Raw genomic sequence first — 26989 nt, forward strand, 5'->3', positions numbered from 1 at the left:
CAACATTCATTTACAACGCGCTCTTCAACCTCTTCTCAACAGCCTCCAAATACTCCCTTGTCGTCACCCAGGCCTCGCGGTCCTTGCGCCCACGCGCCAGCGCCAAATCCTTGGTCATGATCTCATCCTCGTTAACCGTGTCGACGCAGGCCTTTTCCAATTTCTCGGCAAAGGCCACCAGCTCGGGGGTTCCGTCGAGCTTGCCGCGCTGGATGAGACCGCGGGTCCAGGCGAAGATGGATGCGATGGGGTTGGTCGATGTCTCGCGGCCCTTTTGGTGCTCGCGGTAGTGTCGCGTTACGGTGCCGTGTGCAGCTTCGCTCTCGAATGCGGAGCCGTCGGGCGTGGCCAGCGTGGAGGTCATGAGGCCCAGGGAGCCGAAGCCTTGGGCGACAATGTCGGATTGCACGTCGCCGTCGTAGTCTGAAAGCAGTCAGTATGGGGTTTGCGCAAGTATTTGGGGGAAGCACGCACTCTTCATGGCAATGACGAAGCCGCCCTCGCTCTTGATCATCTGCGCAACCATGTCGTCAATCAGACGGTGCTCGTACCAGAGCTTCTTGGCCTCGAAATCCTTCTTGTAGTCGCTCTCGTAGATCTCCTGGAAGATATCCTTAAAGCGACCATCGTACTTCTTCAGGATCGTGTTCTTGGTGCTCATGTACAGCGGCAGGCCCTTGAGGAGCGCCATCTTGAAACTGGCATGCGCAAAGCCGCGGATCGAGTCATCCGTGTTGTACTGCGTCTGCGCAATACCGGGCCCGGAGAATTCGTACACCTTGATGCGCTCTGGCTCGCCGCCCTTGGGCGTGTAGACAAGCTCTAGCGTGCCTTCGCCGGGGATGAGGCGGTCAGCAGCCCGGTATTGGTCGCCAAAGGCATGGCGGCCGATGATGATGGGCTTTGTCCAGCCGGGGACCAGCCGCGGGATGTTGGGGATGACAATGGGCTCGCGGAAGACAGTTCCGCCTCTGCTTTTGTTAGCAAGGTAAAAGAGAGAGAAACGACGATTGCACAACTACGCACAGGATGTTTCGAATAGTGCCGTTCGGAGACAGCCACACTGTTGCAGGGATCAGCTTTGGTCAATTGCGACAGATATGAAGAATCACGCACTCTTCTTCAAATGGAATTCCTTCACGCGGGCTTCGTCAGGAGTGATTGTGGCGCACTTGACGCCAACTCCATACTTCTTGATAGCCTCGGCGGCATCGACAGTAACCTTGTCATCGGTCTGGTCACGGTATTCGAGGCCCTATCCATATATGTTAGATATACTAGAGATACCATGGTAACATTAACAGTTCCAGGATCCGCATACCAAGTCATAGTACTTCAGGTCAATCTCGAGATACCTAAGACATCATTCAGCCTATCACCCTAGCTGCTTGCATTCGGTCGACTTACGGGAAGATGAACTATTGACCGTTCGTGACAGTTAGAATTAAGACAATATTGCAATTCGGAGTGCACGACGAACCTTGTCCTTGATGTCCTGCCAGATAATCCTGGTCATCTAGTACGTCGTTTGACATATCAGCACAATCGGTCACCGAATATATGATGCATCCGCCATTATGCCGGACATGCTCAACATGATTGGCGAGGAGGCATTCCCCCGCGTTTTTGTATTCCGCATATACTCGTATACTCGTGTATTAAAGCACGGTTTGTTTCTCTAACTACATGCTCGCAGCGACACAAAGGAATTCCACATACCTCGTCCCCATCGAGTTCGACGACAGGGCTCTTGACCTTGATTTTCGACACTTGCGAGGCCATTGTGCGCACGTGGGATGAAGCGGAGAGAAGTCCGCCGACAGAAGAATGCAGTTTGGTCGCGGCGAGCGCAGGACGTAGGCGGCTGTTGGCGACGATGGAGTTGTTGTTGCTGTTGTTGGAGACCGGTCTGGCTGCAGAAGTGGAAAAACAGGCAGACGAAGAGAAAACCGAGCGACGAGAAGACAATCTGACGCTGCTGGTCGAGGCCGAGTGGAGGCCGTGAAGGGCTACGGCAGAGCTCCGAACTTGCATGCTTGCTGACTGGTGTGGTTGGTTAGTCGCTGACTCTTTTCTTATCTTTTTTTTCTTTTTTTTTTTTCCCTCTCTCGCTCTTCTTCTTGCTATTACCTGTGATTTTCCTCTGTTTGTTTCCTCTCGACGAGGATTTATCCCTTTGCTGTTGAAACTGCGGAGATTCGGCCCAGCGGCAGGTTCTCCAGCGGCCAACTTCCTCTCTCAAGGCAGCGACTAGCAGGCGATGGCAGGGTCTGTGTGGGAATGAATGAAAGAATAGCGAATATTTTTTTTTTCTCTTGCAATAGCAGCAGCAATATTTTTATAGCAGATCGGTGGAGCTGGTTGGCAAAGAGGAGCGTGAGTCAGTCAGTGACTAATTTGCATTTAACCCAAGCTGGGAGCTTCACCTCGCCCGAAATGCGGAGGAATGACTTCATCTGTTCAGCGCGCTGTTTGCCGCCCAATTGCGCCCAGTCGCGCTGCTTCCTGTCGATACTCTACGCATCTACTACTATGCATCTGTAGCCATCTGCCTTTCTATTCTTTGCAATTAGGTGCCCATCTCATCTTGCACTGCGCTGCTCGCGCATTTGATTTCTCTCGGTGGGCCAGCTCCGAAGCCGGCGTGGATGTTCTGGCCTGAGCCGTGAGGTGTCCATCGCGACGACGCTTAATCTTTACTAAGCAACGCATCATGGACGTTGGCTGACGCTTAATAATCTGACACGCACGCGGGGAAGCCAGATGCGATGCCATGGAGGCCTTCCTCTTCTTTCGTCTTCGTCTTCGTCCGCGTCCGTGAAGAAGCCGTCCGGTCAGTCCTCCACCATGCCGGCACAGCACCACGCCGTGGCCTACTACAACGGCAAGGTCTACACCCTCGACGACGCCAGCCAGGTCGCAGAAGCCTTCATCGTCTCAGCTGAAGGCACCTTCCTGGCCGTAGGCACCACAGAAGACATCCTCGCAGCCGCCAAAGCCAACGGGAATGTCACATTCAACCTCAAGGGCCGCTTTGTGATGCCCGGCATCCACGATGCCCACGTCCATCTTCTCTCCGCCGGCATTTCCTACCTCAGCGGCGTCAGCCTGCCCGGCGACACCACCGTAGACAACCTCGGCCAGCGCCTGGAAGACGGCCAGTGCACCTGCGCCTACCAACACGCCTTCCAGGACTGGGTCGTCGGCAACACCTTCACCATCCCCAACTTCGACCGCTCTTCACTCGACCAGCGCTTCCCCGATACGCCGGTCATCATCCAGGGCGGGGCGGGCCACAGTGCCTTCCTCAACACCGCCGGCCTGCTCAAAGCCGGCTACCAAGTCGATAACGAGCCGGACGTGAAAGGCGCCAAGTTCAGTCGCCGGCCCGACGGCAGTCTGACCGGCGAGCTCGGCGAGCTGGCCATGAACAAGGCCATGCTGTCCAAGGGGAACCCAAACCTGGCGCATGCAAAACGGGCAATCAAGGCTGCCCTCCGTTGCTTGCATCAGGCCGGTGTTACTTCGTGCCAGGAGGCAGCGACTAACTCGGTGATTCTGGACGCGCTTCGCGAACTAGATCTCGAGGAGAATGCGCTCAAAATGGATATTGCCGCGCACTCGGTCTACGCACCTGAGTTCCTGGCGAATGAGCGTCAGAGCTCGCTCAAGGAATTGATTGATAGAGCTCCCGGGTTGGCCACGAAGCATGTTCAAACTAATTTTGTGAAGATTCTACTGGATGGCGTGCCTCTGCCGCCGTTGTTCTCGAGCGCGGGGCTGGATAGTGAGGGGAATATCGAACAACACAAGATTCTAGTGGATGATGTCGTGGAAGCTGTGAAACGCTTCGATGAGCGCGGCCTTACAATTAAAATCCATGCCACCGGCCACGGCAGTACGCGGCTGGCCCTGGACGCGATCAAGACAGCGAGGACGGGCAATCAGCACGACCAAGCACAGGGAATAATCAAGCACGAGATTGCCCATTGTAACGGCATACATCCTAGTAAGTATAACCCCCTACTATAAGGATACCTCCGTAGAGTTAGTTCTCTAAACAAACCAAAATCTCTCCAGACGACCTGGACCTCTTCACAAAGCATAACGTAACCGCAGAGCTGTCCCCGGCAATGTTTTTCTACCACCCACTCAGCCGCGCAAGCAACGGGGCCATGAACTGGGACTTTGCGAGCCTTCTCGAGGCCCGCGTCCACCCCATCACCATCGGATCAGACTGGGGTTCGCGCGGCGATCCCTGTCTATTACCCAAAGTGCACCACGTCGTGAGACGAGTGGGTGAGTGGGCTGTTAAGAACTCCTCCAGCCACAACGCAACAGAAAGTACATCCCTAGGCGCCAACCTCGTCCTGGAACTATTAACCAAAAACGGCGCTGCGGCCGTAGGCCTGGGTGATGTAAGCGGCAGCATTGAAATCGGAAAACGCGCGAATTTCATCATGCTGGACAGGGATGTAGTCGGTGGTGATGCGGATTTTGAGAATGCCAAGGTCTTGAAGACTTGGTTTGAGGGCGAGTTGGTCTGGGATGCTGAGGATGGTCTGTTAACTTGACTACATATATGATATAGGACATAAGAATATGAGAATAGTATCGCATCTACATGAAATTTCAATGAGTTTATGATGAGAAGATATACAGTAAAAAAGAATGCAAAATCCAAGTGCTCCAGCCCTCTCCCAACTTCCATCCATGCATTGTGTTGAACATGTTATATGCAAAAGGTGAATTGTTTTTAATTTTACAATATCAGACAAACAAGACTGCTAAAAGGGGAAGTCCCTGTAGGGTATAAAAAGAAAGATTAGAAAAGTCCGTCGATCTCGCCAGTCACAGGGTCAACATCGACATTCAGGTAACCAGGAGCCGTGGGAAGACCGGGAATCGTTTGGATATCGGCAGCAAGCGCGTACCTAGTGGAGTTAGATAAGAGAGATCAAAAACCTCAAGGAATGATAGACTTACAGGTATCCAGCACCAGCTGACAGCCTAACATCACGAATAGGAACGGTAAACCCAGTAGGAGCTCCCTTCAACGCGGGGTCGTGGCTCAACGAATACTGAGTCTTGGCCACGCAGATTGGCAAATTGCCAAAGCCCTGCTTTGTGTAGGTGTCGACTTTCTTCTGAGCCAGCTCGCTAAACTCGACCTTGTCGGCGCCGTACATGACCTTGGCAATCTGGTCGATACGCTCTTGGACGGAGCCTTCCAGAGTGTACAACAGTTTGAAGTCATTGGGCTGCGAACTGGCTGTGATGACGCTCTTGGCCAAGTCGACTGCGCCAGCACCACCTTCAGCCCAGTGGTTGGCTGGTACTGCGTCCTCGGCACCGGCGGCAATAGCCTCTTCGCGAATGACTGCAATTTCGGCATCTGTGTCGGTCTCAAACTTGTTGACAGCGACGACAACTGGAAGACCGTACTGGCGAGCGTTTTGGATGTGTTTACGGAGGTTGACACAGCCCTTACGAAGGACGTCTACATTCTCAGTTCGGTAAACTTCAGGCAGAGGAGCTCCGGGGGAGATCTCAGGTCCACCACCGTGCACCTTGAGGGCGCGGACAGTAGCCACGACAACGACCACGTCGGGAACAAGCCCTGAAGAGCGGCACTTGATGTTGAAGAAACGCTCTCCACCCATGGTGAAATCGAAACCAGCTTCTGTGACCACGAAACCGGTCTTTGCGTCGTGGTCTTCGTCAGGCTCAGTACCCGCAAGCTTGAGAGCTAGCTTATCGGCCACAACCGAGTTGGCACCGATACTGATGTTTGCGAATGGGCCCGCGTGAACAAACACTGGGGTACCTTCCAAACTCTGCATCATGTTCGGCTTGATGGCATCCTTCATGAGAGCAGCTAGGGCTCCGCCAGCACCGATGTCATCACACGTTACAGGGTCACCATTCTTGGATGTGGCAACCACCATTCGTCCAAGACGTTCACGCATGTCCTCCAAGTCGTTGCTGAGAGCCAAAATGGCCATACACTCACTGGCAACTGAAATGTCAAATCCAGTCTGGCGCGAAAGACCTTTCTCGGTTGGCGCTTGGCCAACAGTGACTCCACGAAGATGTCGGTCATTGACATCAAGTACACGGCGCCATGTAATTGTCTCGGGGTCAATGTCGAGACGAGCGAAGCGGCGGATTTCGTCTTCGGTCAATTCATTTGGGTCAGTCTTTGTAATGCCCAATTTCTTCAACCGACGGAACATAATAGGCTGGAATTCACGTTTGCCCTTCTTGGCTGGAACCAAACGCTTGTACAGAGCGGCGTCCTTTTGAGTTGCTTCATGGAACATGCGAGTGTCAATAGCTGCTGCCAAAAGATTGTTTGCAGCAGTGATGGCGTGGATGTCTCCAGTCAGATGAAGGTTGAATTCATCCATGGGTATAACCTGACTGTAACCGCCACCAGCAGCACCTCCCTTGATACCGAAAGTAGGCCCCTGACTAGGCTGTCTGACATTGGCAAAGACAATCCTGTTCAGATGTGCTCCCAGAGCCTGGGTCAGACCCATCGTCGTAGTAGACTTTCCTTCTCCTAGTGGCGTTGGCGTGATACCAGTGACCAGGACGTAGCGACCATTGCGGCGGTGAGCAAGTCGGTCGAGGACAGACAGGCTGACTTTAGCCTTTGTATGTCCGTAAGGTTCCAGCTCATGAGCAGCAATGCCCACCTCAGCAGCAATTTTGGTAATAGGCTTGGGGTGCTGAGCACGTGAAATGGCAATATCCGACGGAACAGGAGTAGTCAACTTGAGAGGAAGAGGAATGATATGACGATCCCTCTGCTTATCAAAGTATGTTTTAGCAGAGTTAACAACGTTTCGCAGAAGCATCGCGACTGTCATAGGGCCGACACCGCCGGGAACAGGGGTAATCTGAGAAGCAACTTCGACTGCGGATTCGAAGTGGACATCGCCAACCAGTCTGAAGCCAGACTTCTTGGTGGAATCAGGGATATAATTTGTGCCAACATCAATGACAACAGCGCCGGGCTTAAGCTGTTCTCCCTTGACGAATTCAGGCTGTCCAATAGCAGCAACAACAATGTCCGCCCTCTTGAGGATTTCACTCAAATTCTTGGTCTTCGAATGGCATACAGTCACAGTTGCATCCGCATTCTTGAGCAAGTAGCTGACAGGGCTACCAACGATGTCACTACGACCGAGGACTACGGCCTCCTTTCCAGCAGGGTCAACACCACTGACTCGGAGAAGTTCCATCACACCCTGAGGAGTGCAGGGGACAAACACTGGCTGGCCACCTCGCTTGGCAAGGTGGCCAATACTCAACGTACCAAAGCCATCCACATCCTTGTCATCTGAAACGGCCGATGTGACCGCGTGCTCGGAGATGTGGCTGGGGAGCGGGAGCTGGACGAGGATACCATGAACTGCCGGGTCATTGTTGGACTTTTCAATCTCAAAAAGTAATTCTGCTTCGGTTATGGTTTCAGGGAACTTGATAATGCTGCACAGAATATTGGCCTTGAGGAATAAGAAGTCAGCTAATCGATGTTACTTTTCCGCGGGAAAAGCCAATGGATACAATGTACCTCTTCAGCAGCCTTCAATTTCATGCGCACATACGTGCCTGGTGGAAAGAAAAGTATTATCAGTACATTATTCTCGATAGGAACGTGCTAGAGCTTAGCGAACGTACTGGAATCGGATCTATCAGCGACTACATAGACAAGTCTCTTGTTAGCAGCGGGAAACTTCCAAGCTTCTGTTGAGAGCACATATACACACCTTGATAGATCACCAAGTTCGGCTTGAACCTGGAGTTCTTTGCTTGCAGGTCGGCAATCTCACTCTTGAGCTTTTCGCGAATATCCTTCGCAATGGCAGTGCCATCGATTTTGGTGGCCGGCATGTTGACCGCGGCGGTGCTAGAGAAAGGCCGACGACGGGAAATCACCGTAGCTGCTGATAAGTTGCGATTAAGCCGATGCGCCAAAGGGCGAGGGACAAGAGCGTTATATATTGATAGCGCCCTTCGATGGGCAGTCGGAGTAGCCAATTTGAATTGGTTCTTCACGACAACGAGGGGGTTTCTGGGAGATAAGAATGCACAATGGCGGGGTGCATGCAGGTTAGGAGACCGAAAAGTCCCCGAGGGAAACATTAGCTGCCTCTTTTAGGAAAAAAAAGGGCAACGGTAACCTTCAACGTCGAGCAGAACGCTGCTCGGGATTTATGAAAAACTTAAAAGGGAGTCAATGTTGAGATTGGGAAATGCTCAATGCAATTGAGCAATTACAAGAGTGAAAATATCACGAAGCTTGCTTTGCCTGCCAGTTTGTTGAATTCCAACGCCGAAAGAGAGCAAAATTTCGGCGTTGTTCAGCAATTGTATCACGGTACCACGTTGGACGATACGCGTATTTTTTATTTTTGCACTAGGACGTGGAAAATGTGACGCGCTAGTTTATTTCACAACTTCCAGGGCTTAAGCCCTAGCCGGAAAAACTACGCTGCCGGTACTGGTAATACGGCGGTAATATTCAGAGGCGAGCGCGGCAAAAAAGGCTTGGCATAGTGTGCGCTGAAATTATCGATAGAGTCGCGATCATAACGGCCGTACAAGGCAGAAGCTGTCATAGAAACCCACTGCGCCCGCTACGTTACCCTGAGCACTTCTTGTTGTCAGGCGAGGCTGTTCTTCTTATTCGGAATCCCAAGTATCCAGTCACATTTATCGGCCCAGCATGAGGCCTATTCTTCTTCAAGGCCATGTTCGTTGGAAACCAACTCCCCCGCAAATCTTTCAAATCTTTGCGGTACAAGAAAACTAACCGTGACAAAAAATAACTACAGGAGCGGTCCTTGAACCAGATCAAATTCAACCGTGACGGCGATCTTCTCTTCTCCGTCGCCAAGGATAAAGTCGTCGGTGTCTGGTTTGCGGCCAACGGCGAGCGTCTTGGAACATATCATGGACATCAGGGTGCTATCTGGACTGTCGATGTCAGCCCGAACACAGTCCTTGCCGCCACCGGCTCAGCAGACAACTCTGTTCGGTTATGGAATGTGAAGACAGGCGAGTGCGTCAAAGTATGGGAGTTCCCGACAGCTGTGAAACGAGTCGAATTCAGTCCCGATGGAAGTCGGCTTCTGGCCGTGACGGAGAAGCGCATGGGTTTCTTGGGTACGATTGTTGTCTACGATGTTCAGTACGGAGATGGCGAGGGAAACAACTTGAACGAGCAGACCGACGAGCCAAGCTTGAAGATTACTTGTGAGGAAAGCAAGGCTACTGTTGCCGGATGGAGCTATCTCAGCAAGTACATCATTGCCGGACACGAGGATGGCAGCGTCAGCCAATACGATGCCAAGGTATGTTGCTCTAAAAAATGTTGTACATTCTGGGGGAGATTCTAACTTGAAAATGTAGTCTGGCGAACAACTCGAAAACGTCCAGGCCCACGAGTTCGACCTGCAGATCACCGACATTCAATTCTCCTCAGACCGCACATACTTCATTACCGCATCAAAAGACAAATCAGCCAAGGTAAGAAAAAAGGAAAAAGAAAAAGAAAACATTTTTCATATTGTTTTTACTAACTCAAAACTTGCCAGATTATTTCCTCGCGAAACCTTGCCGTTCTCAAAACATTTCCTGCCGACACTCCCCTGAACACAGCTGCCATCACCCCTAAGAAGGACTACGTTATCCTCGGTGGTGGACAGGCCGCCATGGAGGTCACAACCACATCAGCGCGTCAAGGAAAGTTCGAAGCTCGCTTCTACCACAAAATCTTCGAAGATGAGATTGGCCGTGTCAGGGGCCACTTCGGTCCTTTAAACACCATTGCCGTTCACCCGGCCGGTACATCTTATGCCTCTGGCGGAGAGGATGGTTATGTTCGTGTTCACCACTTTGATAAGCCCTACTTCGACTTTATGTACGAGGTCGAGCGGGAGCAGTTGAGGCGGTAAAGAAATGGATTTGAGAGAGCCAAGAGAAAAAGAAATCTTTTTAACTTATGTGTTACGATGAGATTCAAAAATGAGAACTGAAAGAAAGAAAGAAAGAAAGAAAGAAAGAAAAAAAAGATTCAAATGCCATAAAATGAAGGCTAGAGGATGATAGGTGGTTGCATTTATGAGGGAGATACAGGAGAATATACCTTTTCGATGTCTGGCTTTTTGGAGAAGCTGGCATCTTCTTTTTGTCTTCTCTTTTTGACGTTTTGACGTTTTTTAACTTTCGCAATGATGGAGTTGGTATCTATTTCCTTCACAATTCCTTTTTGTCACTATTTCCTCTCTCTAGTTGTGATTTAATTTCTAGAAATACTTCAACCATTAAGAGATAAGCATCTTTGAAAAGAAAGACGTTTTCTATTCATGAGTTCAACGTCATATTAGAGGCTTTCGAATTTTTAGATAGTAGTAAAAATCGGTATATAGTTAGAAAACCCAGTGCAAACATTCATATGATAGTTGGCGCTCATCCCAACCAATCTATTTCATGTCACATATGTCATACTTTGTATGAAAAAACAGGTTTCAATGAAAAGACGAAGCACGAATGAAAATTCTTACTTCTCGAAAGCTCCCCCTGAAATTTTATTTCTTTTTCATTTACTTCTTCTTAGGAAACTTCTCGGCACCAATGTCACTACCCCGTAGCTTAACATTGAGCACACGTTCCATCGCACTGAGCACTTTCTGGTCTGGAGTAGCGGTGCCGCGCTCCATGTCCTGAACAATAGTAACTGTTGTATTGCACTTGGTGGCGAGTTCCTTTTGAGTCATTTTGTAGCCCTCCTCGTTCCTCCTGCGCTTGATGGCGTCGCCTACTTGTGCACCGACTGTCTTGGGCTTGATGATGTCGTCGCTTCGGTCGACTTTGGTTAGGTGTTGGCCTTCAGGGGCGCCTGCGCGACCAGCCTGTTATCAAACGTTAGAAAATCCGAATAGACGATATAACTTAACATTCCCTTCGGCTAGGAGAGATTACTTACAACATTACCGGTGGCATATTTCTTTTCAGTGCCAACGACCAGTCCAGATCGCTGGGCAGCGTTAAGAGCGCTTCGGCCCTTGACGACAGTCTCGCGTTGGACGGGGCCACCGCGGTTCTTGCTGCCAATACGAGTAACGGAGTCCCAGTCGCTGTCAGCCATTGTATAAGGTATCGAGAGGATGTTCTGATGTGTTTTGAGTTGGTCGAAAAGGGTTGGTGAGCACGTGTGTGATGTGGCGACTGACTGGCTATCGGCAGCGGGGTGTTTTGTGCGATCGGAAGGGTATCAAAGATATAGACGGTCTGTCTTCTCTTTCTCGTCTTTTTGAGAGAAAAAGGTCAAGATATTTGGTGTCTGATTGTGTGAAGGCGGAGAGTTGTTTGTTGCAGGTCAAAACTGGACTCAGTGAGATGCTTTTATATCGAGAGAAGCTTCCAGATTGAGCAGCGCAGCGGCTGATTCTGTCATTGGCGGGGCCGGACTTTGGAGGGGCGAAGGCGGTGTATCTCCGGGATTACTTCTAACCAGTCTGGGAGCCCGCTGCTACAAGTACACAGTGTTGCTCATAGATTTTTATAAGATACTTTGGTTACTTCGGTATTCCAGTATTTAAGAATACATACTTGAGATTAAAATAAAAAGAACGTCTTATTACACATGACTGTTCATGAGTGAACCACACCCAACTAAACCCGTGAAGACCCAGTCTATATGCCATGAAACAAGTATGCTCGTCTATTTGAAATCGGAGAAGAAACTAAGATGATATGGTATGCCAGGTTCTCATTCATCGCCGAGACGCATCACTGGCTACGTTATGAAGACTGATATCATCGCGATTTGCTTTATCAAACATAGTTGGCCCACCGCTACCTGTCTGGGCTGCAGAGCCATGTGTTGGAGGCAGCTTATTTTGCTTGGACTTTTGACTGTGTAGCTCGGCGAGATGCTCGATATAGCCGTCGGGAACGTGCGTAATGTAGCTGCCACAGAACACACCAACTTCAAACTCTTTGGGCCCGTTTGCAGGCGAGAGCTCTCTGCACGCATCCTTGAGGTCCTCCAGGTCTTGGAAGATGACCTCCTCGGCGCCAATGTTCTCGGCAATGGCGAATCGATCTTTGTTCGATGCAATCAGTTCTTCAGGAGACGCGAGCGCAATGCCGTAGAGATGCGGGTGTGTAATGGGAGGTGCACAGCTGGCAAATATGACTTTTCGGGCACCAGCTTCACGGGCCATAGCCACGATTTCTCTACTCGTTGTACCTCTAACGATACTGTCATCAACTAGCAGGACGCATTTTCCAGCAAAGTCTTGGTCGATAGCACTGAGCTTTCTGCGGACACCTTTCTGGCGTGCGCTTTGGCCAGGCATAATAAATGTTCGGAAAACGTAACGGTTCTTCACAAACCCTTCGCGGTATGGGATATTCAAGCGCTGTGCAACGCTGAAGGCAGATGGGTTGGATGTCTCGGGAATTGGAATAACAGCGTCAATCTCCTTCACTCCATCCTCACCCAAGATCTGCTTGACCTTGTCCGCCAACTTATCTCCCATCTTTTGACGGCTGGCATGCACGCCTATGCCGTCGATGATGGTATCTGGACGTGCAAAGTACACGTATTCAAAAATGTCAGGAGAGTAGGCTTGTTGCTCTGCAACCTGGCGGAAAACAGGCGCTTGTCCTTTACGGACAAACACAGCCTCGCCTGGCTTGATGTCACGAATATTGTGGAAACCAAGCTGTCGTAGAGCAATGCTCTCTGAGGCAAACATATAGTCTGTTGCTCCGGGAAGTGTCTCTGAGGGACGCTGTCCTAGGACCAATGGGCGAATGCCGTATGGATCGCGAAAGGCGAAAATACCTACAAGATTATTCCAGATTAGAGAACTGATCCAAGCGCTACTTTGCTACACCACAGTTGTACGAACAACTGTAACGTATAAAAGGGATTTACTAACCGAAACCAGCAACCATGGCTGTACACGCCCAACCTCCCATGCATCGCTTGTACATTCGTGCGAGAGCATCGAAGATATCTTCCTGGTTGACACGAGCTTTTCCAGTCTCATTCAATTCATTGGCAAAGATGTTCAGCATTAATTCACTGTCACTGTCTGTGTTAATGTGTCGGTGGGCATTCTTATCGAGGTATTCCCGCAATTCGCGCGCGTTCACGAGATTTCCGTTATGTGCTAAGCAGATACCGTATGGACTGTTAACGTAGAAGGGCTGAGCTTCGGCGCTGGAGTCTGAGCCAGCGGTGGGATAACGTAGGTGGCCTATGCCCATGGAACCTGGTCTTGAGTAGAAGCATTGTTAGCGAGGCATAATGATTGATCTATTTTCAGGTGGAATAGACTCACAGATCCTGAATGCGTCTGCCCTCATCAAAGACCTTCCCAAACAAAGTCAGCGATCAATAAAATCAATACACCATCACGATGCGACTCAATTGCAATCAGATTGCCAGGGGTGCAGCGAGCGAAGGGATGAGAGGAATCGTCTGGTATTAAAGACTTCCAGACAAACAAATAAAGCCTACCTTTCCAGCCATACCATTTCCCTTGCACTGGTAAATGCGCCCACCGGCAGCACAAGTAGCTATACCGCAGGCGTCCTGCCCGCGGTGCTGCAAGTAATAAAGAGCCTCATGTAACGTAACGGCGGCTTTGCATGGGAAATTAGGGTCATCACTGATGTGGCCCAGGATAAGGCCTAGGATACCACACATCTTGTCGTTCGTGTTGCCTTGTCGACACTCTAATAGCGTGGAAATCGATGGCCTTCTGACGAGCAACCCAATGCCTCAGAAAACCAAAAATTTTTCCCAGTCCGGAAAGTCGCCGGATGGAGGGGAAGGTACTTAATTTTTTCTGGTGCCGTGCGATCAATTAGGCAGGCGGTCTGCAAACGCATTGTGGGGTAAGCGTAATCCTGCAGCGCAGCCAATAACAGGGCAGGAAACCATCAGTATCTATCATGACTAGCCTTTTTGGGCGCTAGTGAAAACTAACATTATTGACGGTCCCCCAGCATATCCGGTGTTATCCCGACTTCGGGACATGATAAAAGCGAGCTGTAGTTTGGAACTACGAGTTTGTCAACCACATCTATAAAAGCCAATTCAATAGCGTTGCCATTTGTCACGAGAGGTACTGCTCTAAAGCGGATGTTCTCGCATCCAATTAAATGAACAATCAAGTCCTCATCTAAAGGAACAAAACGTCAAACGGTAGGCCAGGCCAAGTCCAGGAAAGCAAAGTAAAGGACTCTCAGACCTCAGTGAGAGCTTGAGTCAATGATCATCTCAAGTCAAGAAGAAGCCGGAAAGCGACAGGCCCCTTACACAAAGGAAAGTAAAATACCCACACGAAGTAACGGAAAGATTCTCAGTTTGATCTGCATAATTGTCCAACGTGTGTGTGTGTGTGTGTGTGTGTGTGTGTGTGTGTGTGTGTGTTGATAATTGTCGAGTGTCCCGGACGTCGACGTAGTTCGTTGAATTCGTGAAGAAAGCTAACAATCTTAATTTGTATGCCGACACGCTTATCGAAGCAGGTTTGAGGTTTCCAAACAACAACAAAAATGAAAGCTGGAGAGGGGGAAGGAGGAAAGCAATGAGAAAACTCGGCAAATGTATATAATAGTAGTGTCAATACCGTAAGCGCCAAAAAAGTCTCCGTTTAAAAAGGTCGTCGAAAAGGCAACCAATCCAGGAGCAGACGTGATAGATCCTCGTACGCCATCAACGCCAATCCAATAATGCGCAATCTGTAATCCTAGAGTTTTATAAATTTCCGCTCTCGGGGATTTGAGTTATTTTGGACATAAGAAACGATGTCGAGCATGGTCCTGCCTTTGGCTTAAAAAATGCCGTTCACGATGTTGGAACCGATTGTAGCTCCGGCGCCGAAGATTGCTATCGGCATACATCAATACAAAGGCCTTCTAGGCTATCGATGAGAAGGAGTACTTACCGGCATTACCCATCTTCTTTCCAAACTTCTTGCCCTGTTCCTCAAACTTGCTAGGCCGGCGGTTACCGGGATCGCCAGCGGGCGACTCGCCTTGGCTAACCTCTAGAGGCATATTGCCATAACTAGTAGGCTGTGGAGACAAAACTGCAGGCCCGGGAGGTTTTTCGTCCAGAATTCTGACATAACTCCGTGGGAAGATGCCTTCCATGTTCGTTCGCTCGTTACGACCACGCCACCCTGAACTTTATGTTAGCATCAGCGAGAAATGGTTGAACCAAGCGGATGACTTACAGTCGTTATTCATATGCTCTACCACTTGAATGCGATCATTCGGCTGAAGGGCAAGATCACCGGCATCAGTCGGTGTGTAAGCATACATAGCCGACGCAACTGATAAGATCGGTGCATAAGCAGGCGGTGGGGCCGGGCTAGGGAACTGTGGTTGTGGCGTTGCTTTCTCATTAAGGCTGGTATTTTGGAACTGAGTTGTAGGAGGGTTAAACGCCGGTGTAGGCGCGGGTGATTGTATTGGTGACTGTACTGGAGCGGCTACCGGGACGGCTACCGGTGCCTCTGCCACAGCTCTGGTAACGGGGGCATGTAGTTGTGTCTGATCTGGCAGCTGAGACAGAATGGATGAAAGTTGTTGCGGTGTAATGATAGCGGCATCTGTGAGAAATTCAAGCTCCTGCATCGCCTGTCAGCTTCTACGTGTTTTACCAAACAATGCACATGTGCTGGTGATCAAGCCGAAGTTCAAGGACACGGGGAGGGATAACAAACAGTTCGGATGGTGCGCAGCGACCGGTTAGCCATGGCCTTAGAGAAATCGCCCTGCGACGCCATGGCGATGATGAAAGTAATGGACTCTTTGCCGGGGGCAAACAACGAGCAGATGTTCTTTCTGTAGACTGGATATACGTGCAAGGAGAACCCGGTGTGATTATCGTTGCTTGTTGGGCGGAATGTTGATGGATGAAGGAAGACGTCGAGTGGTTAATTGTGAGCGAAGTTACTTGTGTACGGAACGGCGGAGAGCAAAGCCACACTTGGCGGGCAGTGACCCTCACTGACCAGAACCGGCAAAGCCGAGCCCACTTGCCCCGGGAACACGTGCTTCGAGCCTCCCACTGGCTTTTATAGTATAAATTTTATCCTCCTTCGTGAGTGATTAGGCGTTCGGTGTATGCATTATGAAATGGGCGACGACGACCTTTAGTTTTACGACGTACCCAGATTTCCATCACGCATCACCATCGTTATTGGACGGAACGTTCTGCTTGGATGCAACATACGTTGGCTCAACTGATTTGACGTCGATGGGATGGTCTCCTCAGAGGCCGCGATACTTAGCCTATACCTTCACGTCGCTCAGAAAGCTTATACATCTATGGATGAAACTCGAATCCAGTACTTGAGAACCACCCAACGGCACTCACCACGGAAGACCCCAAACAGCATCTTCCGTTCACACAGTTGCTAAAACGGGAGAGTTGCTCTCAGTTCCGTAAACATGTGTAGTATTGAACATCCCGCGCTTTGTAAATGTCTTGAATGATTCTTGCGCTGTCAGGCTTCATGATGCTGATTTCGAGAAAAAAAAAATTACATATCGATAGAAGGAACCTTGGAAGCCTAGCATCAGGGATGGGCCGTTACCCCCCGCTATTAGTATATCGGCAACAGTCAGTGCATGCAACACTTATGCGTAGAGATCGAGGACTAGAGAATCACGCACTTTATGAGTCTTTCTTCCGAGACTTGCTACGTATCCAGGAAGACTAAGAAAAATGCACGTGTTGTGTCGAGATTGACGTGTGGATACGGGAAGGTCCGCACCGCACCCAGGAGGCAACAAGTGCCTTGTGGGTAACTACAAAGGAACAACTCAACGTCCTCTTTAACCCCCCCGGGAAACACTCAAACGTCCCATCGATGACAAGACCAAGTGTCTCTCTCCCACTACCACCAGGGATCATACCAATCGTATTCGTTGATGTCGATGCCCAACCCAAATAGCCGCCGGGGTGGACAATGGACAGCCAACTAGTGTTTCACGATCTACACCGGCCTTCTTCTGACCACTGAGCGTCCGAATCTCTGCATCGCTTGAGACGAATCCATGCAATGGCAGTGCAAGGCTTACTCGCAAACGACACCAAAATATCTTCCTGCGGTCTGACTAGCAGGTACCGTTTGAACCAACCGCAATGCGGGATGCCTCCGGGCTCTATGTTTGCGCCGCACAAGCCCCTGCATGAAATCCTGGCCTACGGGCTCTAGCCAAACCAATCGCATCCATGCAATATCCATCAGCCTTGCGAATATGTCTATATATATACTGTCGATGGCCTGGCAGTCTTTTCTCGAGATAATCAAAATATACACATCTATATACTCTTGCATCTCTGTCAGAGTCGCCCCGTCACCGGAGCTCATCAACAATATCCGGCGTAATCTCCACGTGAGAATGATCAGGAAATGGTGCTTGCACGATATTCATATGTCTTTCTCTGTTTAGTGTGCTGTGTGTCAGCAGATGAATGGTCCGATCTCGAGAATGATCTAGTCACCGATTTGGTACGTCCATATCCTCTGAAATCCTCATTTCACCGAAGGCTTACCCAGCTGTCCTAGGCACCATTAATATCCCTCTTTGGCGAACAAGTTACTACTCAATGCATGTCTGAGTTAATCACTGCGCTAGATGATTATATATTTGCCTTGGCACCAATAGGGATCTTGACAGCACTGGTATCTTTGATCCGGATATGCGGCAACTCAACCCTTCGCGCTTTTATTGGAAGGGCTTCGGAAGATCCGGGCGATTCTGAACTAGAACTGCTCTCATGTGTATCTGACACGACTGCTGAGGTTTTTACCGAATCCGGGGTTGCTAGGATAACAGGCAATCCCAAAATTCTAGAGGTTGTGGCAAATGAAAGCGGGACTGTAACTGTTCAAAAAGTGAGCGAACTAGAGGGGAAACGCTGGACAGATCTTGAGAAAGATGCCACTCTGCCAAACCTATCTTTGAACAAAGGTATAAAGAGACGTGCACCGTTTTGGTTTCATTTGGCCGCTCTGTTTGGTACTATCTTGCAATTAGGTAAGCATCTCCCCCCTTTTACAACGAAGGCTTTTAAATTGCCCTGACATTAGACAATGAAGGAGTCATTATTTATGCTGCCCTCACGGTCTTCAAGTGGCCGGAATTCTTTTTGAAAGATGGGGCCCGAGCAAATAGTTATGCCTTTCCCATGTTTGCGATAGGAACTGCTATACTCACACTGGGCATGTTTTTCTGTGCTCTCCTACTGGAAAGGTTTTCGAAGAAGCGTTTTCTCACTCTTCCGAAGGAAAGTAGAGTGTACTGGATTCAACCTGGAAATCAGGGGGTAGGCGATCAGAAGTTGCCTTCCTTCGTGGGCCAGACGGACAAGGGTGCCCATTTCACCCGGTCTGTGAGACATCACTCACCAGATGAGGTTCTTAACATTAGTAAGGGACTATCGCTCATAACTGCATTATCCCTAACTATTGTTGGATTCTTGATCCAGTTTGTGGGGTTGCGAGGCTTACATCCCTCTGTTATTCTTGCCCAGCTAGGCTTAACAATAGTCATGACTGTTGTTAGGACTTCTTTACGCGCTCAAAGAATGCATGAGGGGGATAATTTGTTGAAAGATGACCAAGATCTTGTTTGCAATGGTGAACACGAATTAGATTGGCTAGTATTTCATCTATTTACGATTCGGTCGTTCAGAATTCGTTCTGTTTCAAGTTTGCCAATGTGAGTATACAACCATGCCATTTTGCATGTTGGTGTATATTAATCAAAATTTGCAGGCAAGAACCACAGCCGCAGTCTGATTCGGTTGTACGAGAGTCGTTAATTGTCCGCGAGAAGCTGACAAAGTTGGCCGGCTCACACTGGAATAAGACCCCTGCCCGCAAGCTGGCACAAAATTTAGGGCAAGCAACACAGGAGCTAATGAAACTCATAAGCTCTTGGTCTGACAAAGATGTGACATATTTTGATATTGTCATCCCACTTGAGCTTGAAAAAGAAGGTAGTCAGCAAACGATACAATATGACAAGAAGATGCGGTTATCTAGCGGGGCCAAGGTGGACGTTGATCTCTGGGAAGCAATCCTTGGCCTTTACGTCTGGTCTCTGCGACAAGCCAACCGTGAAATGGGCGACGAACATGGAAATCATTTCTTTCGAGCACTTGAATCGAGAAACAAGAATGCTCATCAGGCACGGTTACTTTATCAAAAGTGGACAAATGACGAATCAGCTTTACGTCAGAACCAAGCAGCACCCACAACTTTCCTTAATGGTAGCAATAAGTTCGGTAAATTTGATTACCGGACAGAGAACCCAGCAGACAGTGCAGCGTTAGTTGGAGTTTCTTGTGATTTATATACGTTGGCTGCTCAAGACATCTATATGCATGTCCTCAGTTCAATGCTTGAGTGGCTTTCTGAAATCGGTGGCACGACGCAGATTTCAGGCAAGGAGAAGAAAACCTACAGGTTATCCAATGATCGCATCGAAGTACTCACAGAAGGCTTTGTTAAAAGTGGTCTGGGGGATCAAAGAGGAAGTGCGGTTTGCATACTTTCGGTTCTTTCTGATCGAGGATTGCTACCGGAAATCACAATCAAATCTGTTGAAGTCCAACAACAGTTGGGCGAACTTGAAAGCTTGAATGACCAAGGAATCTTCGGTATAAGGGAATGGCTGTGTTCTGTGGCTGATTTTGAAGAAGTAGAGCACATGTTAGTTGAATATGGATACATCTGCCTGAGGCATATCATGAGCCGGTATGATACAGGAACACCGCTTGGTCTCAAAAAGATTATGTCTATTTTGAATGTGAATCACAACAGCCAGCTACCAAACTCAATATCGAAAGATCTGGCCAATATCTCGAGCATCCCCGGGGCGGATTGGCAGGAAAGATATAGAAATGAAATGTACTGGATATCATCACGACTGCTTCGAATTCAAGCCGCACACAGCCATTCTGATCAAGATACGCTCTATCTGAATGAGCTAGAAAAACTATATGCTGTACAATGTTCAATGGAAGAAACGTATACTGACCAGGAGGCCGCTTTGTCTTCCCAATCGGCCCTTCTCGATGTATGGCTTGAACTGGTCACCATGAAGTTGAGCAATAACTACGTTCAGATTATTTTTGATTGGCTTATCAAAAACAAACATCATAATATCTTAGAATGGTTCATTATGCGAATGTTACTTGACACTTTTTCAAGCAACTTCCAGAACGTTTTGACGATGATGATCACTTATTCAGCGGCTATAAAGTATGATAAACCCGTTGAGATTTTGTTGCGGCATATTGACAGTTCCAACCTCCGAGCTCTTATAATAATGCAAATTGCGGTATCAGGTGATGTCCAAACACTTGAATTCCTTCTAGGTCGCAATTTATCTGTCGGCTCAGGGGAGGAGCATGAAGCTGCGCTTTTTGCTGCAGTAGAAAGAAACCAATACTCTGTGGTTAAGTTCCTACTCGAGGGTGGGGTTAACGTCGACGCAAAAAGCATCAATGGCCAGACTGCATTAATGATTGCTGCCGAGGGCGGCCACGTCGAGATTACTTCGCTACTTTTCCATCATAATGCATCCTTGGAAATACATTCGGAAACAGGGAACACGGCTCTCATACTAGCTACAACAAGTGGAAAGCTGAATGTTGTTGAGCTTCTCGTCAATAAAGGGGCAGATGTTAATGCCATTGGCTTTAGGGGGAAAACGGCCTTAATGGCCGCAACTCTTAATCGAAACTTGCCACTTGTTAAGTACCTCTGTGATCACAAGGCAGATATCCAAACTTTGGGCTACGATCAAATGAGTGTATTGGACGTGGCTGCACATGGAGACGAATTTGAAGGTTCTTGGACGGAAGGCTACGAATATTTGGAAAGATTGGGGGCAAAGCGGTATTATGATACAAAGTACCGAGGCTATTGATTCATAAGACCTGAATATTTAAAGTATGATTTCTAGTGGATGATAGAATAAAAGAAGCAATCTTCTGCCTAACGCGAGTGAAAGTTCTTGGATGCGCTCACATGGCTCAAGAATCTGATCCACCGCATTCTAATATTACAGCATCTCCAGCTTATCCTCTTGCACTACTTACACCCAAGTGTGCATTGAAAGCTTTCACGTTCCTCGTCTGCATGTAGACAGTCCCTGGACCGTTGAATCGGCAGGCCACCCCTTCACCAGCGCTGAGTGCCGAAATGATACCACCAGAAGCAACACGTTCCATCTCATATTTGCAATTCCACGCAACCAGATACCCATTATCGACATAGTAGCTTTCGCCTTCAACAAGCTAAAGATTTTTACTTAATCAGCCATCAAAGCAATAAATTCGAACAATGGGCCACACATACATCTTTTTTTATTATAGCACCAAAGCTCTGTACCCATACTAATCCAGGGCCTGTCATGGTGGCGATGATCAAGCCCTCACCAGATAAGACAGCCTTGGAAAGACCCTGGCCGCCATAAGTCTTCTTGACAGACATTGTGCAAGCAAGATATGCATCACGGCCAATTTTCCAGGTATCCGTATCATCTTTCAGCCGCAAGACTGTTATATCACCTAGCATGGGTGGCGCAAGTAAGAGCTCCCCGGGCCCAGTGAATGTCGAGTAGGCCATTTCAGCCCCGAATAGCCATTTTTTCAATGAGAACCTGAATGTTCCTTTGAGTGACATGCTAGTAGACATCGAGATCATAGCACCTATTTAAAATTCCTATCTTAGCACCCTATTTTGACTTGTTCCTCGTTGTATACGTATTTGCTCACCAGGTCTGGCAAGTACTGGCGCCCCAATTGCCAACTGAATTGTGAGCACCGAATTGACAGTCCGATGACTGATTCTGTAACTTCCACCGTTAAACGTCCCAACGTCATCTGCATTCGTGGCATGTGCGCCTTTAAATTGGCCGGGAGCCGGAGCACCATTAGTCAACCTCTTCACCCCGAATTGGGCTGTGGGCGGAGGCGACAATGGCAGCTTCTGTTCCTGTGCTGCCGCCGCCATAGCCGCTTGGTGGGCAGCGGCGCTACCAGCATTGATTTCAAATGGAGGTGGCGGACTGAATGTAGGCGGAGGACCAAAAGCAAATGGCTGCTGACTTGTTGTAGAAACATCCCTGCTTGGCACTGGCGCTTGATAGACCTCGGTACCACTACCAGCATTAGCAGGAGGCGGACTGAATGTAGGCGGAGGACTGATAGTGGAAGGGCGTCTATTTGAGGCCGGCGTTTGAGAGGCCTCGCCGCCGCTGCCACTAGTAGGAGGTGGACTGAATGTAAAAGGAAGACTGCTCGGGACTGGTGCTTGGTAGACATTGGTTCCGTCGCCGTTAGTAGGAGGTGGGGGTGGGCTTGTTGTAGACGGACGACTATTCAGGGATGACGCTTGATTTGTATCGGTACCATCGCCATTAGCCGGGGTTGGACTTGTTGTAGAAGGGCGACTACTCGGGGGCGGCGGGAATTGACTTTGTTGATTTGGAGGAGGAGGGTAGGTATGATTTGGAGGAGGGAAGTCTTGTGAAGCTAATGGTGCAGGAGCAAAACCAGGAGAAGCCAGCGGTGGAGGGGGAAAGCCAGGAGAGGAAGGTTGAGGTGGAGGAGGGAATCCGGATGAGGCTGATGGGAGAATAGGAAGAGCTGGTTGTTTTCATCCCTATGTTAGTTTTATCGGGTCTAGCTAATGATAGACGATAACATGGGCTGAAATCAAGATACTATGATCTAAACATTGGATGGATCAGAGACCTACTTGCAGATCTTGAGGGTGCTACATGACGAGATAAATTAGCCGATTGATTCAATTGAAGCCATTGTTCAGACAACACGTACGAGGAAAATGATGACCCTGGGAGGGCGGGGGAGGAAATATTTGCGCCATGGATTTGCAAATGTATAAAAACTATTGAAAAGGAACAGAAACGTCGTCCAATGTCGTAATGTCGCTGATTGACGGGCACCTGGCCCGATTTCGTCGTCTTTTTTGCAATTGGAGATTTAGGAAATAAGTTTGTAATAGTAGATCAGTAACGAATTCCAACTAAAATCGAATACTCAAAGGATGAAGAGCTATACAGATTCCGAGAGCAAAGGGATAAAAGGAAAAGTAGAGCTGTGGGAGTCCGGAGGAGGGGACAGCATTATGTATAGCTCGCTCATACTTTCTTATTAATGGCTACACGAAATCCGTCAAGGTTCCAGCACTGCCTGGTTGGCACACCTGAGCACACAAATCAACAGTGAATCGAGCGTTAGTGTGTGATAGACATGCTTGATGCTAAGCTGATAGTGAGTCTAATAGGCGGACTAAGGCAAGCTGGGCGCTAAAACAGGCCTTGCGAGAGGCCGGATAAGAGATAGGACCCGCTGCGGGGAAGGCCCGTCCGCCCCGTTCCTTGAGCCTTGTCACACCGCTGTGGGCCCCGATTGGCCGGCTGCCTGAGCGCCTAAAACGCAGTGGCTGGTGGGGGGTGTGTGCGAGATGTGACATTATTTGTACACACGAGAACCTAGAACTAGCTTGGCGCATGGCAGGTGATTCTGAAGACACCCACTGGTAAATGATCCAAGGCTTTGTTCGTGCTTCAATGCTATAAATATTTAGAAATAGCTTCCAGGGCTTACGTATGTCGTATGCATCCGCGGATGCATCATGCTACTGACCTAGAACCTGCATAAAGGCGTCCTGCGTTCACATGGAAATAAGTACGATGTGCTTGTTATTTCGAATTTAGGCAATTCGGTATGGTGTTATATGAAATTTAGCTTAATGTCAACATAATTGCACGGGTCGTTGACTAATGCTCGAGGCAACAATTTTGACCTCTGCTATTGACAGAAAAGGGCAAGAACATGGTCAACAGTCAACACACAGTAAAATGATACGTCATTGGCAACACAGATAAACTATTCACAATCATGTCATGTCATCGTTGTCTCCACCCAATTTTGTTCATGTCCATTTCAGATAAAAAAAAAAAAAGTCTCGAAGTCATTATAAGAATTTTTGAGGGGTCGAAGAGGAAATCAAGGTGGCACGTGTGACAAGGAAGATCGTCTTGTTGCCTGAAAGAGAGAAACGAGGAAACAAAATCGGGTTTAGGCGGCCTTCTTACGACGTCCGACTTGTCCACGGAAACCGGTCTTGATGGCCGTGACTGATCGTCGAGATCCGCAAGAGTTGCAAGTAACGAAATAGAGACGATTCTCTCCCTTGTTGAGCTCGGTATCGGGGCTTCTGCAAGTTTTGCAGGTAACGTATTCAACTATTTAACCTGTCAGTGTGTTTTCTTCAACGCATAGAAAAGAAAAAGGAAACTCACCAATATAACGACGCAACACGTTCTCGATCTGCTTCTGCTGGAAACGACCCTTGATAACCAACCGTCGGCTACCGTCAACACTGCCACTGGTACCCAATTCAGCGAACAAGAATTGCATGACGTGGTCGTCCGAACGCTTCATCCGCTTGCAAATATCGGCAATGTTGGCAAAAATTGTACGACGGTTACCTTCTCGAAGACATTGGGGAGGAGGAATTCTGTACGATTTCGAGCCGCTGGAAAGAAGATCGGGGTGGTGGCTCTGAATAAGAGAGAAGAATCGAGTGACGAGCAGCTGGTATGGAATGGCTTGTGTGGCATCGTGAGCCCAAATACCAGTACCCTTCTCGAGATCGCCCTCCGGCAGTTGTTCCGCCGCAGGTTCTTTGCCTTCTGCGCCTTCCCCTGTAACACCGGCCTCGGCGAGCTTGGCCTCAAAGTCCCCAGCATCGGCTTTCTTGACCTTCTTTTTCTTTTTCTTCATCGCACTCAAATCAAGTTCACCATCAGCAGCCGGAGCAGCCTCGTCGCCTCCCTCGGCATCGGCATCCTTGGATTTCTTGGTCTTCTTTTTCTTGGACAGTCCTTTGAAGAGCTCGGTAACCTCGTCGACTTCCTTGTCTGTTTAAAAGTTAAAAGACGTCGGCAACAAAAATCCCACGAAGATATGCTCCAGCAATTTCTCCTTCCAAATAGACATACCTGCGGAATGGCTCTCGGCGGTATTCTTTTCCACGTGGGAAGCCTCCGTGACCTCCCCGTTGGCATCCATGATTGTAGTGTCTTCGCTGAAAGCGACGGACTTGCGATGTTTCGTAACCTCCTCCTATAAATACCCAAAAAAGCCAAGAGTCAGTAATCCAAGCCGTAAAATCAGTTGAAATCCGTAAGAAACGGCATTAACTCAACGCAGGAAAAGGCTGGACCTGGTTATCAAGCGCAGATTTGTGACGTTGGGGCAAATGGTAATGCGGTGCGTGAGGGGTTTGATGTGAGTAAAAAATATGTGGGAGGGGATTGTTAGTCGGTAAAAATTCAGAGAATTGTGACGTACAGTATCCGCCATGTTTGCGATGGTTTCACAGCCAAAGGGTTTTTTATTCCTCAGGTTCGGCGAGCAGATGGAGTCGGTGAAAATTCGATATTTATGATGACTCTACGAAGTCGTTTCCTTTCTTCTAGATGGATGCTCGCCACGAAAAGGAAGAGCCTCTCGCACGTGACCGTACCGAAGAATGCTGCCAAGTCACGTGGGCGACTCGGGATTACGTCGTTCGCCGGACGACAACATAAACCCCAAAGAGCTTCACGGAGCTCACGTTGGAGGTCTTTATATACCTTTCATTGTTTTCGACGAGGTCGGGAATACCCTCTTAGCTATTTTGCTCCTCGACTCAACTCCCACAGTGTCACCTGCTACTAATGAGCCTGTACAATACCCTGCGGTAGGCAGACCGCGAGCAGCCAATACAACAACTCCATCAATTTAGAGCAAAAGACCTAGCCATCGCATCCTTCGAATACCTTCAGCTCATTACCTTCACTTCATCCACAAAATGTCGGACTCACCATTTCAATCTGCCGACGAACCATCGTCCCTATCCTCATCAGCATACATGATATCATCGCAATTCAACACGTCCACACATTATAGTCTATCATCGGATGACGAAGAAATCGCTTCCTTACCCTCAGAGACATCGACCGAATCAGACCTACTCTCAGACTATGACGACTCGGACGCTGAAGAGCAATGGCGGGAAAGTTTACAGCAGCTAGAGCTGCTTCTCACAATGGTTATCGTGCCCTTTATAGGCAAATATGCCGGTAGGAGGTGCGCATATTGGGGTATGTGTTGCCACTTGATGTCGTGTTTTGAAAAGGAATTTTTTGACGTAACTGGTTCTATAAACAGGCTGGGCCAAATTCATGGGGTGGAAATATCCAATCGAGACCGTCATTACGAATAAGGCAGTGTTCCGTTCAGCAGGAGTTATTGGTGCCGCTGCCCTCTGATATAAATATGAAGCGACATCCCTGATACATTGAAGACTAGAATTGAACTTAGCATTTGCATGCGTGTCAACAAAAAACACAGAAAGGGTTAGGAGCTCCGTTCGGTCTTCGCTAGTTAACTAATACTATTCGCTGTAAACGCAATATAGATATGTCCACCAAAAAATTGAAAATACAAAGAAGAAAAAATGGCTCACCCAACAAAGCGCCGTCCTTTAAACCCGAGCCTGTCCATCCATTTCCCAGTTCATATGCCATTAACGCCGTCGCCGTACATATCAGGATATAATAATAATAAATACATAATGAAACAGAAGCGATTAATACACAGCGAGGCCATGTATCAATCTTCCCACTTGAAATTGGTTTTCCTTGCCTCGAAACGAACACGGTAGAACGCCAGGTAGGCGCATGGAAGAAGCATGCCTTCATCCATCCACCCACGCAATCTTCTTCCTACATGTGAGAAGAATTGTTATTAGCGGAACTTGGATTGCTCAACCAGGGGTACTCAGAGGCAAAATCCATGCTACTAGCCGAATAAAGGCTATTATCCACTTGTTGACCATCGTTC

At 48.7% G+C, this 26989-nt stretch overlaps 11 protein-coding genes across 11 annotated transcripts; 4 read left to right on the forward strand and 7 right to left on the reverse strand.

Moving 5' to 3' along the window:
- Positions 1-10: 10 nt before the first annotated feature.
- Positions 11-2034, reverse strand: UA08_08027 (Isocitrate dehydrogenase; the record flags this gene model as incomplete). The annotated part of the gene is made up of 8 exons (XM_020262942.1): positions 11-423; positions 475-971; positions 1027-1063; positions 1117-1255; positions 1322-1355; positions 1408-1418; positions 1481-1516; positions 1720-2034. The coding sequence occupies 8 exons, from the start codon at positions 2032-2034 to the stop codon at positions 11-13; spliced, it is 1482 nt and encodes a 493-aa protein (XP_020117002.1).
- An 813-nt stretch (positions 2035-2847) lies between these two features.
- UA08_08028 (hypothetical protein) lies at positions 2848-4574 on the forward strand (the record flags this gene model as incomplete). The annotated part of the gene is made up of 2 exons (XM_020262944.1): positions 2848-4009; positions 4081-4574. 2 exons carry the CDS (start codon positions 2848-2850, stop codon positions 4572-4574), a joined length of 1656 nt encoding a protein of 551 aa, XP_020117001.1.
- A 251-nt stretch (positions 4575-4825) lies between these two features.
- On the reverse strand, positions 4826-7902 carry UA08_08029 (C-1-tetrahydrofolate synthase, cytoplasmic; the record flags this gene model as incomplete). The annotated part of the gene is made up of 5 exons (XM_020262945.1): positions 4826-4934; positions 4987-7514; positions 7583-7620; positions 7690-7710; positions 7779-7902. The coding sequence occupies 5 exons, from the start codon at positions 7900-7902 to the stop codon at positions 4826-4828; spliced, it is 2820 nt and encodes a 939-aa protein (XP_020116838.1).
- Positions 7903-8737: 835 nt separating this feature from the next.
- UA08_08030 (Eukaryotic translation initiation factor 3 subunit I) lies at positions 8738-9968 on the forward strand (the record flags this gene model as incomplete). The annotated part of the gene is made up of 4 exons (XM_020262946.1): positions 8738-8764; positions 8847-9365; positions 9424-9540; positions 9609-9968. 4 exons carry the CDS (start codon positions 8738-8740, stop codon positions 9966-9968), a joined length of 1023 nt encoding a protein of 340 aa, XP_020116839.1.
- A 648-nt stretch (positions 9969-10616) lies between these two features.
- On the reverse strand, positions 10617-11161 carry UA08_08031 (Multiprotein-bridging factor 1; the record flags this gene model as incomplete). The annotated part of the gene is made up of 2 exons (XM_020262947.1): positions 10617-10925; positions 11000-11161. The coding sequence occupies 2 exons, from the start codon at positions 11159-11161 to the stop codon at positions 10617-10619; spliced, it is 471 nt and encodes a 156-aa protein (XP_020116836.1).
- A 628-nt stretch (positions 11162-11789) lies between these two features.
- On the reverse strand, positions 11790-13738 carry UA08_08032 (Amidophosphoribosyltransferase; the record flags this gene model as incomplete). The annotated part of the gene is made up of 4 exons (XM_020262948.1): positions 11790-12868; positions 12966-13306; positions 13371-13402; positions 13550-13738. 4 exons carry the CDS (start codon positions 13736-13738, stop codon positions 11790-11792), a joined length of 1641 nt encoding a protein of 546 aa, XP_020116837.1.
- Positions 13739-14870: 1132 nt separating this feature from the next.
- On the reverse strand, positions 14871-15830 carry UA08_08033 (hypothetical protein; the record flags this gene model as incomplete). The annotated part of the gene is made up of 4 exons (XM_020262949.1): positions 14871-14926; positions 14985-15221; positions 15276-15681; positions 15768-15830. 4 exons carry the CDS (start codon positions 15828-15830, stop codon positions 14871-14873), a joined length of 762 nt encoding a protein of 253 aa, XP_020116842.1.
- Positions 15831-17465: 1635 nt separating this feature from the next.
- Positions 17466-20994, forward strand: UA08_08034 (hypothetical protein; the record flags this gene model as incomplete). Its single annotated transcript, XM_020262950.1, has 5 exons — positions 17466-17564; positions 17622-18093; positions 18147-18485; positions 18720-18777; positions 18834-20994. The coding sequence occupies 5 exons, from the start codon at positions 17466-17468 to the stop codon at positions 20992-20994; spliced, it is 3129 nt and encodes a 1042-aa protein (XP_020116843.1).
- Positions 20995-21145: 151 nt separating this feature from the next.
- On the reverse strand, positions 21146-22958 carry UA08_08035 (hypothetical protein; the record flags this gene model as incomplete). The annotated part of the gene is made up of 5 exons (XM_020262951.1): positions 21146-21364; positions 21426-21778; positions 21845-22717; positions 22830-22847; positions 22910-22958. 5 exons carry the CDS (start codon positions 22956-22958, stop codon positions 21146-21148), a joined length of 1512 nt encoding a protein of 503 aa, XP_020116840.1.
- A 1217-nt stretch (positions 22959-24175) lies between these two features.
- Positions 24176-25465, reverse strand: UA08_08036 (hypothetical protein; the record flags this gene model as incomplete). The annotated part of the gene is made up of 4 exons (XM_020262952.1): positions 24176-24342; positions 24400-25020; positions 25102-25225; positions 25454-25465. The coding sequence occupies 4 exons, from the start codon at positions 25463-25465 to the stop codon at positions 24176-24178; spliced, it is 924 nt and encodes a 307-aa protein (XP_020116841.1).
- Positions 25466-25955: 490 nt separating this feature from the next.
- UA08_08037 (hypothetical protein) lies at positions 25956-26415 on the forward strand (the record flags this gene model as incomplete). Its single annotated transcript, XM_020262953.1, has 2 exons — positions 25956-26247; positions 26315-26415. The coding sequence occupies 2 exons, from the start codon at positions 25956-25958 to the stop codon at positions 26413-26415; spliced, it is 393 nt and encodes a 130-aa protein (XP_020116844.1).
- Positions 26416-26989: the final 574 nt, after the last annotated feature.

This window comes from Talaromyces atroroseus (assembly GCF_001907595.1).
Source record: "Talaromyces atroroseus strain IBT 11181 chromosome Unknown scaffold_12, whole genome shotgun sequence".
Lineage (NCBI taxonomy): Eukaryota > Fungi > Ascomycota > Eurotiomycetes > Eurotiales > Trichocomaceae > Talaromyces > Talaromyces atroroseus.